Consider the following 15,549-nt stretch of genomic DNA (forward strand, 5'->3'; position numbering starts at 1 on the left):
GCTGACTACCAGCCCTCTGACCGGTCACAATAATCTATCGTGCCGGGGAGCACTCGACCGTCGAACTCACTCTGCTAGACACATAGAATGATGAGTACCCTACCTACAGCACGAACACAAAAACGGTAAACACGAACAATATTAAATTTGGACCCTATGTTATATTAACAAAAAACGTATACATTTCGACGTTTTTTCGATGTACAGCATTGAAAATACTATTTTCCCTCGTCAGCTTCGACATCCATTTCTTTAAAAAACTAGGGAGTGTCTAGCAAACAACTGACACACGTCTTTTTATTTTCAACGTCAAACGTCCTTGCAAAGCAAACCCTCCACTTGTTAGCCTCACACACCCCAAAGAAGTACACCAGCTGCATCATACAGTAGACCACCTCTTCTTACCATGTGTATGAAGTCGTACGTTAACAGTTGTATGCAATGAAAGTGAAGTGTGAAGGCAAGAACAGAGAACAGTGTTTAAAGCAGCTAGTAACCGATTTACAAGCCAAAGCCTTTCTAAGTGGGAAAAAAACTTAATCAGTGACAGACCTGCAGGTGCGTTCACCATCACAAAGGCTGCCGAGGCGCTAGTCAATCTGCCTGGTGTTCGCAGTAGACAAGTTACGGGATTGTGGGTTCTCGGTCTGCTAATTGCTAGCAAACTGATGCTTCCGGAAATCGCTCTTTTTCTGCCATCAATTCGATAGCAGATTAATACAAAGATGTGAGATTTCATTTGTAATTTCGCTCTTACGAGTATTTATTTCAAGCATTTAACATTCGAATTATTTGTGGTACCGTATAGTTGCTTATACGCCGAAAATATCGGGTGCGATCGCTTCAACGTAAAAACAAGCTTTTTTTTGCGATATAGGAACGAGCGTCTATTTACGGAGAAGAAAATGCGTGTGGATGTGATTGTAAGAAATTACCTTAGGAAGATGATGTAAAAGTACGGTTGGAACATCCATTTAGCCTCTAAACCTTGAAAATTTTGGAAATCTCTTATAATAGTATCATATCAATCGACAATATCTTCAACTGGCGACAAACAGCGCTTCAGGCAGTCATATAGGTCATGATTGCGCAACATTTAGCTAATTGGTTTACTAGTTTATATTTGATTGGGTAACCTAAGGGTAGAGATAAAGACATTTAGACATGTATTATTGCTATATAGTGTATTATTTATTTATTTGTTGAAACAAATCTACATGTACCTTTGGCACTAAAATTAATACTAGTTTTCACAACGTTAGTATTATTACTATACACCGTATTATTTATTTATTTATTGAAACTAATCTACATGTACCTTTGGCACTAAAATTAATAATAGTTTTCGCAATGTTATAAACCAAAACAATATTTGCTACACTCTTGCGTGTTTAGTCGACAAGTAACACAAAACAAATGTTAGTGACAGCTACTTTTTCAAATTAGAATCGGTATTTGTGCTGCGGTTTCTGCATTGAGATACAGAACTAATAACGGTTCCATTGGAGCCTCATACTGAAAGTCGTAAGCAGCCGTTTGCTGCAACTACATTTCTTACAACGAAATAAAAACCACTGTGTTATGATAATCTTCAGACTTCAGACTCTGCGCTCACACACTGTATGTCATTAACTTCTTTCACGTTAACATAGGCTATGTTTACGAAATGGCCGACATCAGTGTTTCGTTTAGCCACCGTGCTGTACCTGAACTGCTTGTTAAAGAGGAAAAACGAGCAGCTGAGATCCGCCTCAGATGTCAATGAGCATATACAAGTATTGGTGTAGGGGTGCGGTCTCCGAATAATAATCGAAAGTTGATCGAGCATGCGGATGTGTGTGAGGGAACACTTGTGATGCGAGGGACAGAACACGAACCCCCCGATGTGGGGCTGTGTGTGTGTGTGTGTGTGTGTGTGTGTGTGTGTGTTTGTGTGTACAGAGTAGTTTGTACTGAGAAATAACTGTTAAGAAAACAAATCGATACAAGTGCGCCGTATCAAAGATACCTAGCACTGAAGTTAGGCAATCAGGATGTTGTGTGTGCAAATTAAAGCGACCTACCAGAGACACTGTCCCCAAAAGCCTTCTTCATTTGGTTTCCTAAAATCGAAAAAGACAATGATACAACAGTTAGACATGAGACGGTAGTGAGAATCTAACCCGCGCCAAAGGCCGAGCAGACTCTAGCTCTATCATCTACGCTTTGAAAACAACTGACAGTAATTGTACCTGGCGGGCCGCTTGAATCTGCGCGCGCTGTGGTCTGATTGGCTAACTTTAACGCTAATTAACTCGGAAACGGCACAACGTATCGAATTATTTTGTTTTCACAATTATTTCTCTGCTCAACCTACCCTGCAACACCCTTACAAGCTTTTCTGGCTTTTTCTGACCAGGTCGACCTCGAGCACCTGTGACTGCCTGCAGGGTACACTGAGCGAGGGACGAGTTGAGGATACAGTTGCGTCACTGGCCATGAAACTGGAAAATTGCGACAGTAGCTCGGGAGTGCGGGAAGTGGTTCGTAGCCCAGACTAATGAAAATTTATTACCCCTATGGTCCCATGTTTATTGATGAAAGACGACAAGTTCCGTGAACTGTCATATGAACTTGTTTTTCAGAGATATTGGGATTAAGGAGACGATTTTTTGGCGTGTCATAAGACTGGCGAAGAAAACGGGCTCTGCTATTACCAGTCTGAAACAAAACGCCAGATTAGGGAATGGCACCGTTTGGAATCGTCATAAAAAAAGAAAAGCGAGGTAGTGTCTTCTGGGTTGCATTGTGGCCGATATGATCAGACCTCGACAGATCGGTACAATCGTCAGCTGCAAACGGACACTTTTACATCTCTGTAGTGTTCGGACCTTGACCACCGCGGCACAACGTATCGAATTTTTTTCTTCACAATTATTTCTCTGCGCAACCTACCCCGCAACATCCTTAGAAGCTTTTCAGACTGTTTCTGACCAGGTCGTCCTCGAGCACCTGTGACTGCCTGCAGGGCACGGTGCAGTGCAGGAAGTGGTTCGTAGCTCAAATTAACGTAAACAAACTAGTGGGACAATAATCGTGCCACAGTGTGAAAGTTTTCCAAAGCTAGGTCCTTCTGAGTCGACACCTACCGTCTACCAGCTTTTCGGTCCCATGAACAACTGGCTGCAAGGCAGACGCTACGAAATACCTGACATCCAGAAAGTAGTGTGACACTGTCTTCTGGCAGCCAGAATGGCCTCAGACACGAAGGATTTTAGAACTTACACAATAATTAGGAAAGTTTATGCAGAGAAATTGGGAAGGCATTAAAAAGTATCAGAAAAATCTGTCGATTATGCTCATGTACGTATTCTGTCCAAAAAATCATTGGATGGCTGATGACTTTCAGTATGAGCCGCGTAAAATCAGTGTGTGTGTGTGTGTGTGTGTGTGTGTGTGTGCGTGTGTGCGTGCGTGTGTGTGCGTGTGTGTGTGTGTGTGTGTGTGTGTGTGTACACAGCCAGTGTTGGTGCAAACTTGGATTCAGTGGAAGGCCTGAGAGAATGGAGCAGGCGGCGGGCGCCCTCACTGCAGGTTTGGAGGGTAGACCACCTCCTCGATGAGACCGTCGTCCGCCAGCCACACAGAGCCGGACTTCGCCTCCCGGATCACCCTCAGCAGCGCCTCTGCCATGAACTCGGGCCTGCAAACACGTCGACGACACCAGTTACACACAGCTGCTTCGCTCCTGCTTTCCATATTATTTTATTTGGTTCAAATGGCTCTGAGCACTATGGGACTTAACATCTATGGTCATCAGTCCCCTAGAACTTAGAACTACTTAAACCTAACTAACCTAAGGACAACACACACATCCATCCCCGAGGAAGGATTCGAACTTGCGACCTTAGCACGCGGTTCCAGACTGAAGCGCCTAGAACCGTTCGGTCACAGAGGCCGGCTTTATTTTATTTAGGCAAACCGTATGATCATCACACTGCACAATGCAAAATTCAAACCACGTGAGACCTTGGCTACAGTAATCTAAGCTTTACCTATAACACCTGCTTGTTCGATCTGTGACTGATTGTCCACTTCTAAGATACAAACGAAAGCCACTCATCTACAAAAGCAAGACTATTTTGAGTCCTTAAGACTCATTATCAGGTGCTTAACATGCCATTTCACATATATTAGTACACAGCATTTCCAATTAGTCCTCTTTCACAGATACAGTTTAGTTTTAACTGATTCAGCCGAGGCTTCTTGGGGGACACTGTGTATTGTATAATGTAAAGGAAATACTGCTCATATCAACGAAATTGTATCGGTCATTTCAGAGCTCAAAGAAAAACATGTTATCGAATAATTACGAAGATAGTCGTTTGAGAAGCCCCCGACCAGCATGCTGAACAGTCCTGAACAGGTGTGTTACGATATAAAGTTTGAAAGAGTTATGGAAAGCTGATCTTACATATATGAAGTAATATTCATGAGAAAATAAAGGTTTCAAACGTATCAATGTCCACTGATACACATTCCAGATTTGTTTGGACTTGTCTGTAAAAAGCAAAGATGGGAAAGGTAATTGTAGAGGCGATGGACTTAAAAAGAAGGGAGGATTAGAGTTTAGTGTCCCATTGACAGTAAGGACATTTGAGACAGAGCACAATGTGGTATTGAGGAAGGATGGGGAAGGAAATCGGCCATTCCCTTTCAATGGAATCATATCAGCATTTGCCTTAAGCGATTTGGAGAAATCATGGAAAACCTAAATCTGGATGGCCAAACGCGGATTAGAACACTTGTCCTCCTGCATGTGAGTTCTGAGTGGGTTTTATAATAAACATCTAAAGGTAGCATCGGAGTGATGTGACATACACCACGATTCAACATTTCCGCTTATGAAGCAAGTACCGTGGAACATTTCAAAAGAATGATAGGAATCCATGTGCAGATGAGTTTCAATAATTTGTGTGTCTTACAAATAGACAGACATTCGTCCACGAATAAATTAGCCATACACCAAACAATAAATATGAACTAAATTGACATTCATTATACTGAGCTTCTAGATACTGTAAACAGTCATATCGAAATGCAGGATCCGTGCAAACAGAAATTTAATTTGAGATTATTTGATACGTATTTCAAAATATAGGACTGCATCCAAGAAGTCATGGCTGCCAGAGTGGTCAACACAGATAATTACAATATCCAAGGTGCAGCAGACAAATCTGAGAACATACATTCTAAAGGATAGCAGAGGCAATTAAACAGCAGGAATAACTACATACAAGCATCAAATCAGACATGTCTCTCAAGAGCATGTAACTAGACGTCTAGTGAGCAAGGTGGTGGTCTGATGGTTTCTGTAGCTTCATCACACAACAATTGGGTCAATGTCAAAAACGTGGTATCTAACAAAGCTCGCAAACCCCCGAAGTGCGTCATACATGGTAGTTGATGTGAAGGTCGATGGCAACATGTCATGACCTCACACAAATGCAGGATGCTTTTCGATCGGTACCCCTGGGATTTGCAGTGGGATGATAGAGGCTAGCATGTGTGGGGTGGTTGTAGGAATCTGGAACATCCTATAATAATTAGTACTGGAATACTTTAGTAAATAACTTTTACTTAACTTGCCCTGCTACTGCACTCGAGTAACATAACTAATAACAACTCTCTTTCTTGAATACAAATGACTCATTAACAAACATTAACTGGATTATACAACAAGCAAGATAACTCAATTCTGGTATTACGTGCATAATACATGCGGGAACTAGAGGCTGCGAACCAAGTGAGCTGAAGGCTATTCTAATCTGACTTCGTTCATGACCTGTAGCTGACTTGGCCGGTGCAATCTGCAAGTCTGTACTTGCCACACGGTGGCACTGCAAGCGCCAGCGAATCCAGGGAGGTTGCAAGTGCTGGACCGCTATCGATTATAGCAACCTCTAGCGTGGTGTCTAACGTTGACACCACAGTAGTGACAGTACTCTCGACAAACTACTTCTACAGTTACAGATTCCAATATATATAACTATTGCTGAAAAAATGGCAAGCTTTTGGTGATAAAGGAATTGATATATTCATTGAAGCGTGCAGAGAACGCGGCATTGCATGTGCCACAAATAAAGATCAAGCTGTATGTCACGCTACAGATCCACTCTCAGCTGATAAAGGTAAGCAAATATGTGCAAGGAGAGATACTGATAACGGAAAACTTATTGTTGAATTTGCCATTGATAAAACAACACAAGACAAACTTAAACGTGGTGCTGAGATAAATTTCCGGTAGCTTAGAACGTTGATCATCATCCACTAGAAAGAGAGAGAAAGAGCGTTTAAAATCATGCATTCAATCATTATTGTTAGAAGCTAAACGTGGTCTGAAACAGAAAAGAATAAGATAAAAAGAAGAAGACTTGTTAAAACGCCACAGGTCCCATAGATACCTCAAATGAGATTATCTGGAATTCTTCCATTCATAATTCCCGCAGTGGCAAGGTTTCCAGCTGTTGGGTCATTCACCTGGACGGCGAAAAATGCAAAAAGCCCTCAAGAACAGCTTGAGGAGACAAAAAAGACATAATGGGATGATGGGATATGTAGTTATTTGAAACTATACCGACGTGGATTGGGATTTTTCATTACTTCTGAGTGACAAAAAAACTCATCTAGCTATACTACCCAATAGATATCTTCCAAATAACGACGTGCTTAAATTTGTCAAGAAGGTCCTCATTCTTTGAGTGTTTATACGAAAACTGTTGCTCCAAATCATGAGAATAACGAAGGAATGTCGAAATGTAAATTTGGATGTTTTGGGAAGATCTGAACTCAGTGCTTCCCATATGTTAAAAACTGAAATAATGTCTACTACTTCGATTCATTTGAAGACTTAAGCCACGTGAATAACTGAGTTATTACTGTACCAACAGTCACGTGTTCTGCAATTTCTTATGCTACCAGAACTTCAGTACATACATGGATTGACAAATATATCTCACGTTCCTCCTGATAGCTGCAAAAAGGAAGACGAAGAACCATATATAAGAAAACAATCAGCACACCTCCATTCACTAGTTGAGCTTTAGGTATGACGTCATACACTCTGAATTTAAAAGGGTAAACTTCAGTTCTAGGCACAAATTACTTTGCCCAATCTGATTTTAGCAAAGAAGTTGGGAGTGTCAGATTGAATCGTCTGGAGACATACAATAGCATTCTGAGTATCAAATCAGCAAACTGTAAACTAGACAGCTGTGCAGACACTCTATGATGCATACAGTTTCGATGAATTAAACATATACACATCAAAAAAAGTTTTGCATCACCTCGGTTCCGAGAATTCCGGAACCTGTACAGAAAATTGGAATAGAGATCAACATAAACATCATTTCCGTCCTTTTTATTGCTCAAGAAAACCACACATTGGTTGTTGACCACCATACACCGAGATCTTCAGAGGTGGTGGTCCAGATTGCTGTACACAGCGGTACCTCTAATATCCAGTAGCACGTCCTCTTGCATTGAAGCGTGCCTGCATTCGTCATGGCATACTATCCACAAGTTCATCAAGGCACTGTTGGTCCAGATTGTCCCACTCCTCAACGGCGTAGATCCCTCAGAGTAGTTGGTGGGTCACGTCGTCCATAAACAGCCCTTTTCAATCTATCCCAAGCATGCTCGATAGGGTTCATGTCTAGAGAGCATGCTGGCCACTCTCGTCGAGCGATGTCGTTATCCTGAAGGAAGTCATTCACAAGATGTGCGCGATAGGGGCGCCAATTGTTGTCCATGAGGACGAATGCCTTGCCAATATGCTACCGATATGGATGCACTATCGGTCGGACGGTGGCATTCACGTATCGTACAGCCGTTATGGCGCCTTCCATGACTACCATTGGCGTACGTCGCCCCCACATAATGCCACCTCAAAACAGCAGGGAACCTCCACCTTGCTGCTCTCGCTGGACAGTGTGTCTAAGGCATTCAGCCTGACCGGATTGCCTCTAAACACGTCTCCGACGTAATCCGTAGGTAGCGGTCACCCACTGAAGCAGTAAGCCTTGGCCGGCCTGAGCGAGGCATGTCATCGACAGTTCCTGTCTCTCTGTATCTCCTCCATGTCCGAATCGCTTTGGTTCACTCCGAGACGCCTGGACACTTCCCTTGTTGAGTGCCCTTCCTGGCACAAAGTAACAATGCGGACGCGATCGAACCACGGTATTTACCGTCTAGGCATGGTTGAACTACAGGCAACAGGAGCTATGTACTTCCTTCCTGGTGGAATGGCTGGAACTGATTGGCTGTCGGACCCCCTCCGTGCAATAGGCGCTGCTCATGCAAGGTTGTTTACATCTTTGGGCGGGTTTAGTGACATCTCTGAACAGTCAAAGGGACTGTGCCTGTGATAGAATATCCACAGCCAACGTCTGTCTTCAGGACTTCTGGGAACCGGGGTGATGCAAAACAGCCCGCATCTCGTGGTCGTGCGGTAGCGTTCTCGCTTCCCACGCCCGGGTTCCCGGGTTCGATTCCCGGCGGGGTCAGGGATTTTCTCTGCCTCGTGATGGCTGGGTGTTGTGTGCTGTCCTTAGGTTAGTTAGGTTTAAGTAGTTCTAAGTTCTAGGGGACTGATGACCATAGCTGTTAAGTCCCATAGTGCTCAGAGCCATCTGATGCAAAACTTTTTTTGATTTGTGTAGATTCTACAAGGGTTCAAGATATATGCAAGTATCATTACACTTAAAACTGAAATAAGAACATCACAAGAGATAATAGACTTTGGACAGAAGAGTTCTATAGGACCCCTAGTAGAGATACTGCCGAATAACACGATTTGCATCAAATGCAATATTGCAACAAATGCATATCTCAATTATAAATTGATTCACACATTTTATGTATTCTGCCCGACAGTTGGTCCAGGATATAATTTCGTTGAGACACCAGTCAATGTCATCTACCTTCCAGTCACTGCTCATACATTACACAGTCTCGAGTTGAATACTGTACACTAATATGGACATAATGCGGACTTCTATGATTAAGAAATCATAATATGTTTAGACTTGTAGCAGCAGGGGGTACAGTGTAAGTCTGATATACAAAAACCACTAGTGTACCGCCACACAGCGAAAATAAAATGTTCTAACACAGAATAACTACAGCCTCATTAAATGACAAAGCCTGAAGACATGTGATGATATCACTCAATATAATTACCCCAGTGGACTATGATGAAAGGATTATGTAACAAGAATATTTCTTGCACAGTCCTTTGCTTCAACAACATTTAATAACAAAGACGGAATAAGGTTTCTCATTCAGCCCGAGGGTGCTTTAAAAATTCCAAGCAGCAGTTTCCTAAGCTTGGAAGGAACATTTGTTAAAACAGATGGGGCTCCAACAGTAGCATCATATCTTATACATAATGCCTTCAGATTCGTGTTTCGGGAAATAAGATATGAAGTGAATGGTACTGAAATCAGTCATATGAGAAATGTAGGGATCACATTAACCCTTAAAACATATATTTCCACTTCTAATTCGGACCTGAATAGCTTAGAAAATCCAGGATGGAAAAAGCATCTTCCCATGTACACCACTTAGGCCACTAGTGGGATATTTTGAAGACATGAACGGTGTTATCGTCAATGTGAAACGAGAATTCATCTTGGTGCAAAGTGCAACTTATAGCAGTGCTTACATTCAAACAATGCCTACATCCCAAGATATAAAGTTTGTGATTGGTAACGCTGTATTGAAAATTCTTCACATTTCAGTAATTTATGAGGAATGCTTAAGCCTTTTAAACATATTGGGTAGGGCAGTTCAATTACCTTTAATATCCATTTATGGGAACTGTTTGAATACCCCACACTACCGATTACCTCCTGAAAAGTGTCGACTATTAAAACAGAAACCAGATAGAAATGCCTGAATTCATGACGCTCTGCAGCCTGTCAGGAAGACAAACATGAAATATGATTCAAGCAGATTCAACAATTGTAAACTAACAAATGCCGAAGTTTATTTTAATTCAGAGTTGCGCTCATATGATAATTTACAACAAGATAGAGTTATAACATAGCTTGCTGTTTGATATGTCTAAAAGATTTTTCTTTTCTTATATGATTGACTGAAAGAACAGGAATTTGAATACATGCTCAATCTATGGGAATTAAGAAGTTAACACACATTCTTATAATACACTCCTGGAAATTGAAATAAGAACACCGTGAATTCATTGTCCCAGGAAGGGGAAACTTTATTGACACATTCCTGGGGTCAGATACATCACATGATCACACTGACAGAACCACAGGCACATAGACACAGGCAACAGAGCATGCACAATGTCGGCACTAGTACAGTGTATATCCACCTTTCGCAGCAATGCAGGCTGCTATTCTCCCATGGAGACGATCGAGAGATGCTGGATGTAGTCCTGTGGAACGGCTTGCCATGCCATTTCCACCTGGCGCCTCAGTCGGACCAGCGTTCGTGCTGGACGTGCAGACCGCGTGAGACGACGCTTCATCCAGTCCCAAACATGCTCAATGGGGGACAGATCCGGAGATCTTGCTGGCCAGGGTAGTTGACTTACACCTTCTAGAGCACGTTGGGTGGCACGGGATACATGCGGACGTGCATTGTCCTGTTGGAACAGCAAGTTCCCTTGCCGGTCTAGGAATGGTAGAACGATGGGTTCGATGACGGTTTGGATGTACCGTGCACTATTCAGTGTCCCCTCGACGATCACCAGTGGTGTACGGCCAGTGTAGGAGATCGCTCCCCACACCATGATGCCGGGTGTTGGCCCTGTGTGCCTCGGTCGTATGCAGTCCTGATTGTGGCGCTCACCTGCACGGCGCCAAACACGCATACGACCATCATTGGCACCAAGGCAGAAGCGACTCTCATCGCTGAAGACGACACGTCTCCATTCGTCCCTCCATTCACGCCTGTCGCGACACCACTGGAGGCGGGCTGCACGATGTTGGGGCGTGAGCGGAAGACGGCCTAACGGTGTGCGGGACCGTAGCCCAGCTTCATGGAGACGGTTGCGAATGGTCCTCGCCGATACCCCAGGAGCAACAGTGTCCCTAATTTGCTGGGAAGTGGCGGTGCGGTCCCCTACGGCACTGCGTAGGATCCTACGGTCTTGGCGTGCATCCGTGCGTCGCTGCGGTCCGGTCCCAGGTCGACGGGCACGTGCACCTTCCGCCGACCACTGGCGACAACATCGATATACTGTGGAGACCTCACGCCCCACGTGTTGAGCAATTCGGCGGTGCGTCCACCCGGCCTCCCGCATGCCCACTATACGCCCTCGCTCAAAGTCCGTCAACTGCATATACGGTTCACGTCCACGCTGTCGCGGCATGCTACCAGTGTTAAAGACTGCGATGGAGCTCCGTATGCCACGGCAAACTGGCTGACACTGACGGCGGCGGTGCACAAATGCTGCGCAGCTAGCGCCATTCGACGGCCAACACCGCGGTTCCTGGTATGTCCGCTGTGCCGTGCGTGTGATCATTGCTTGTACAGCCCTCTCGCAGTGTCCGGAGCAAGTATGGTGGGTCTGACACACCGGTGTCAATGTGTTCTTTTTTCCATTTCCAGGAGTGTAGATTGTGAACGAGAATCAATGTGTAAAACTGGGTCCCGTCAAAGTTTTTGTAGAACTCGAACATTCAGGAAACTTCACATCAAATACAGCAGGATATGTGTTACACTAAATGACCGTGTGTTAAATAGATATTGCTTACAGGAACTGTACAAAATCTCATATGAATGTGTACGTCTAGCAGCAGCTCCAAAGCGTTTAAATATGATATCTCAAAGTGCAAACATTGGTATTGATACTCAAGGTTTCTACAGTGAATGTGGATAATTCATATTTAAGGATATAGGGTATGTCGACATAAAAGTTTTCTGGGTAGGGAACCGCGCCATAATGTGTAAAACTACAGCAGCAGCAGTTCTATACATTAAGACGCGGTACCATATCCAGAAAACTTTTATGTCGACTGACTCTGGCCGTGGAAGCCTACGTAATTACATTAGATATAGGGTATGTTGCATTCACAAATGTGAGACATGTTGTTACAAAAGTCTCCATAAACGTTGCGTCGCAGAAACCGTTCAGAGATTTGAAGTGATGCAACATGTGGAGAACAGCCCTACGATTAACATGTAATTATCAACTGGAATGCTCTGGGATGACTTACGTGGACGTGATCACTGCGCTCAGAACCTTCGACCATGCAGGTACAATAATTGTGTACCATATGTAAAAGGTTCTAAGAAAGCTTTGTGGACGTGTAATATTCACAAATGGTCCACAACATGGACCTTGAGAATATCAACAGCTCACATATACATACCTCTTGCCACCTGCGTAACTGCAATTCGAGAGCCAGAGGCTATGAATTGCATTCCGATAAGTAATAAATATGATTTGAGGTTTCTTTCCATGCATTACAGATGACGATGAAAATCAGCTGTTTCTGCTGAGGGAGGGGATAGCTGCTGAATGAGGCGCCTGTGACCTTATAAACAGAACATTTATTGGGTGTGAGAGCATGGGAATGGATGAGCCTGTAGGGTAAACGTCACTGCTCCATGAAGAATGTCTCCATAAGTAACAGTGCTGTTATTGTTGTTACTACCTAAAGAAAATATGCATACACAACACTTATCTATTTTTATTTTTCAGGAATTTTGGATGATGAGTTGCTGCTGTGGCCTCTGTGACAAGAACCCAGGACGGATGCCATTGTCTGTATCTGATTTATACTAGGCTTCAGAATTGGCATGCAGCAATTCATCTAGGGCTTCAGGTTCGTCACCCAGAAACTCATCACAGACGCCAGAGCCCACACCCAGGTCACTTTGAAATTTAGAACTGACACTCACCTCATTATCTAGAGGCGCTTGTTATAGTAATTCACCTCCATCGACCAACAGGGCGTTCTCACCTGCCCTAACAGTCACAACAGTTAAGTGCACCAGGTATGTGATGGATAGAATTACCATTTACAGTGATTGGTACACTTAGAGATAAGTTCTTGCATCTCTGGATCCAGAATTCGGCTGGGTATCAAGATCCAGTCCTGCTTCTCAGAGCATTTCAATCTATTTGCAAATGAAAGATTTCCAAGATCCATGATGACTTATGATTTCCTACCATAAAGTGTATTGCTACAATATATTGCAACTTTGCTGTCCCAAAGAATGGTATCGTTACAGTGTCCATATGCTAGTGTGGGCAGGTTGGTATGATATTGTGAGGTGCTCCAGTAGCAGAGTAGCATGAAAAATCCGTTAAAAATATGATACGTTACAAAGAAAGAAATCTTCCCACAAGAATATCTGGTTTCGCATAAAGACTCTTTGAAATTGTGTTACCTGATATATCCACATTCTCTAGTAAACTTCCCTATGATGCCATAATGGATGCAGAACATGAGCACCCAATGTGTGTGTCTCAGGAATTTTCTATCTCCGACACAGTTGAATACGCAAGATTTACCTGGACACCGATGTGCACCTGCTTTCAGATGTGTTTAACAGTTTCAGAACAAATGCCTTACAACATACAGTTTGGATCTTACTTACAGTCACACTGTCGTCTGAGTTATCGCGGCATGCAACGCACAAAATCAAATGTATCGAATTCAACCTTTTAACCAATGTCAACATATTGTTCCTCTTTGAGCGCAGGATTCATGGGGGATTTTTTAGTGTATTCATAGACACACCAAGGTAAATAGCCCATTAGTGGGTGACTTGTTCAACATCACCATCCATCCTTTACTTTGACGTTAAAAATTTCAACCGATTGGAGGGTTTTGGTGGCTGATTCATGCTGAAATTGATGGAATGGATTTTTCAGATGTCTAGACGATTCTGTTGTAGGATATGTCTTAAGGTAGGCTTGGCTATCCTAATGATATACATGACAAGCGTAGTGATTTTCTGCTGCGTCCAGAGCATCTATTTCCGCGACGTGTTCCCATCTACAAGTTGATGACAAAGCTGGGTGACAAAATGTACATGGCAATGTCTCAGTTTGACTATGAAAGTGATTATATTCATTCATTTTATTCAGTTCAGCCAGACCCCCTGGTTGAAGTGATACATAGATTTAAACACTGGTAAAGGATAATCTGTATAGTGTGCATTTGTGAAATGTTTTTATAAATTAGTGAACAACACGATTTTTGGAAAAATAATGAAGATAATTCGAAAACACCACGGCATTAAATTAGTCAGCTATTGGGACAGAGGAAGAGGTGAGCGAAATAATGAATCGCCTTAATACCTAAGCCAAGTTTTTAATGGGCCACAAGCTTCCACAAAAAATTTGTGGCTCTGGAGATGGGAAAGATTGCGATACAATTCACGAAACATGTTTATGTTGGAAAGTGTGTACTGGACCTATCAAAGTTCCACATTTACTGTTTTCATTGTGAGTTTGCAAAAACACATTCTGAAGACGCAAAGCTGCTTTATATGGAACATGTACCTTCATTTACTTGGTGAAGGACTTCGATCCATATGAGGTGATACGGTGCCATCCTGACACAATCTCAAAGAACTGCATTCTTAAGTGGCACAAGTTAGCTATCTCTCAAAAGGTAGTAGATGCAGAATGCAAATTCTGCCATTTTAAGTGGATTATTTCTGATAGTTTGAATTTATCAAGTTGCGCAAGTGGGTTAGGTTTGTCAGGAATACGAGAACTCTGCATGGGAGGAGAAAGAGGAGGAGTGGGAAGAGGGTAACCTTGAGGGGAAGGGTTGACGTTGGGAAGGTGGGAGAAGGAAAGGGGATGACGCTGATGGTGAGAGCATGGCGAAAAATCATTTGTTGTGCTCAAATTTTCTTTCATCCATTCTTGCAGGCTGACCCCCGACCTCCCTCAACAGGAGGCGAGAGCAATGGACAAGTGCGGCTGTGCGACCGGACTGGATGGCTACTTACTTGCAGATGGGAATGCTCTTGAGAATTTGGTCGATGTACGGTTTGAGGTAGGGATGCTGGTAGTTGAAGGCCGAGTTGTGTGTGAGCGGCGTGTCGGCAGCACCAGGGCACAGCGCCACCACAGACACTCCTGTGTTCTCCAAGTGCATCACGGCCTGCAACACCATACTCTGCTCTACATCTCGCATATCACCACTGCATGCAGTCTGGCAGTGGAGGGGTGCTATCATCCTGCCTTCACTCAAAGTCATTCAATAAACTGGGTGAATGATGAACTGGGAAAGTAGGAGAGGAAGGGAGTGTGTGGGAAACAGGAGAAGGGGTAGGAAGAGAAGGCCTGAGGGAGAAGTCTCCAGCGTATTACTGGGAACTGCGGGAGGCAAAAGTTATAGGGGAATCCACAACAACAAATCATTGGATGTGCATGCCACTCTGAGATGAAAAAATTTGATCAGAAGATGAAGCAAAACAGTCAGAAGTCTGATGAGTAAGAAAAACAAAATATTCGTAATGTATACATAGAGTGCGCACAGAAAAAAACATTTTCAGTACTTGGTGTGT

The 15,549-nt window shown here is 43.3% G+C and overlaps 1 protein-coding gene across 1 annotated transcript in view; it reads right to left on the reverse strand.

Moving 5' to 3' along the window:
- Window positions 1-1,837: 1,837 nt before the first annotated feature.
- LOC124595950 (15-hydroxyprostaglandin dehydrogenase [NAD(+)]-like) overlaps window positions 1,838-15,549 on the reverse strand; it is a 70,256-nt gene continuing 56,544 nt past the window's right edge. Inside the window, exons 6-7 of the mRNA XM_047134871.1 lie at window positions 14,989-15,143; window positions 1,838-3,682 (exon numbers count right to left, since the gene is read on the reverse strand). Coding sequence (XP_046990827.1) covers window positions 3,565-3,682; window positions 14,989-15,143 — 273 coding nt within the window. The 3' untranslated portion in view covers window positions 1,838-3,564. The remainder of the gene's footprint in view (window positions 3,683-14,988; window positions 15,144-15,549) is intronic.

This window comes from Schistocerca americana, chromosome 2 (assembly GCF_021461395.2).
Source record: "Schistocerca americana isolate TAMUIC-IGC-003095 chromosome 2, iqSchAmer2.1, whole genome shotgun sequence".
Lineage (NCBI taxonomy): Eukaryota > Metazoa > Arthropoda > Insecta > Orthoptera > Acrididae > Schistocerca > Schistocerca americana.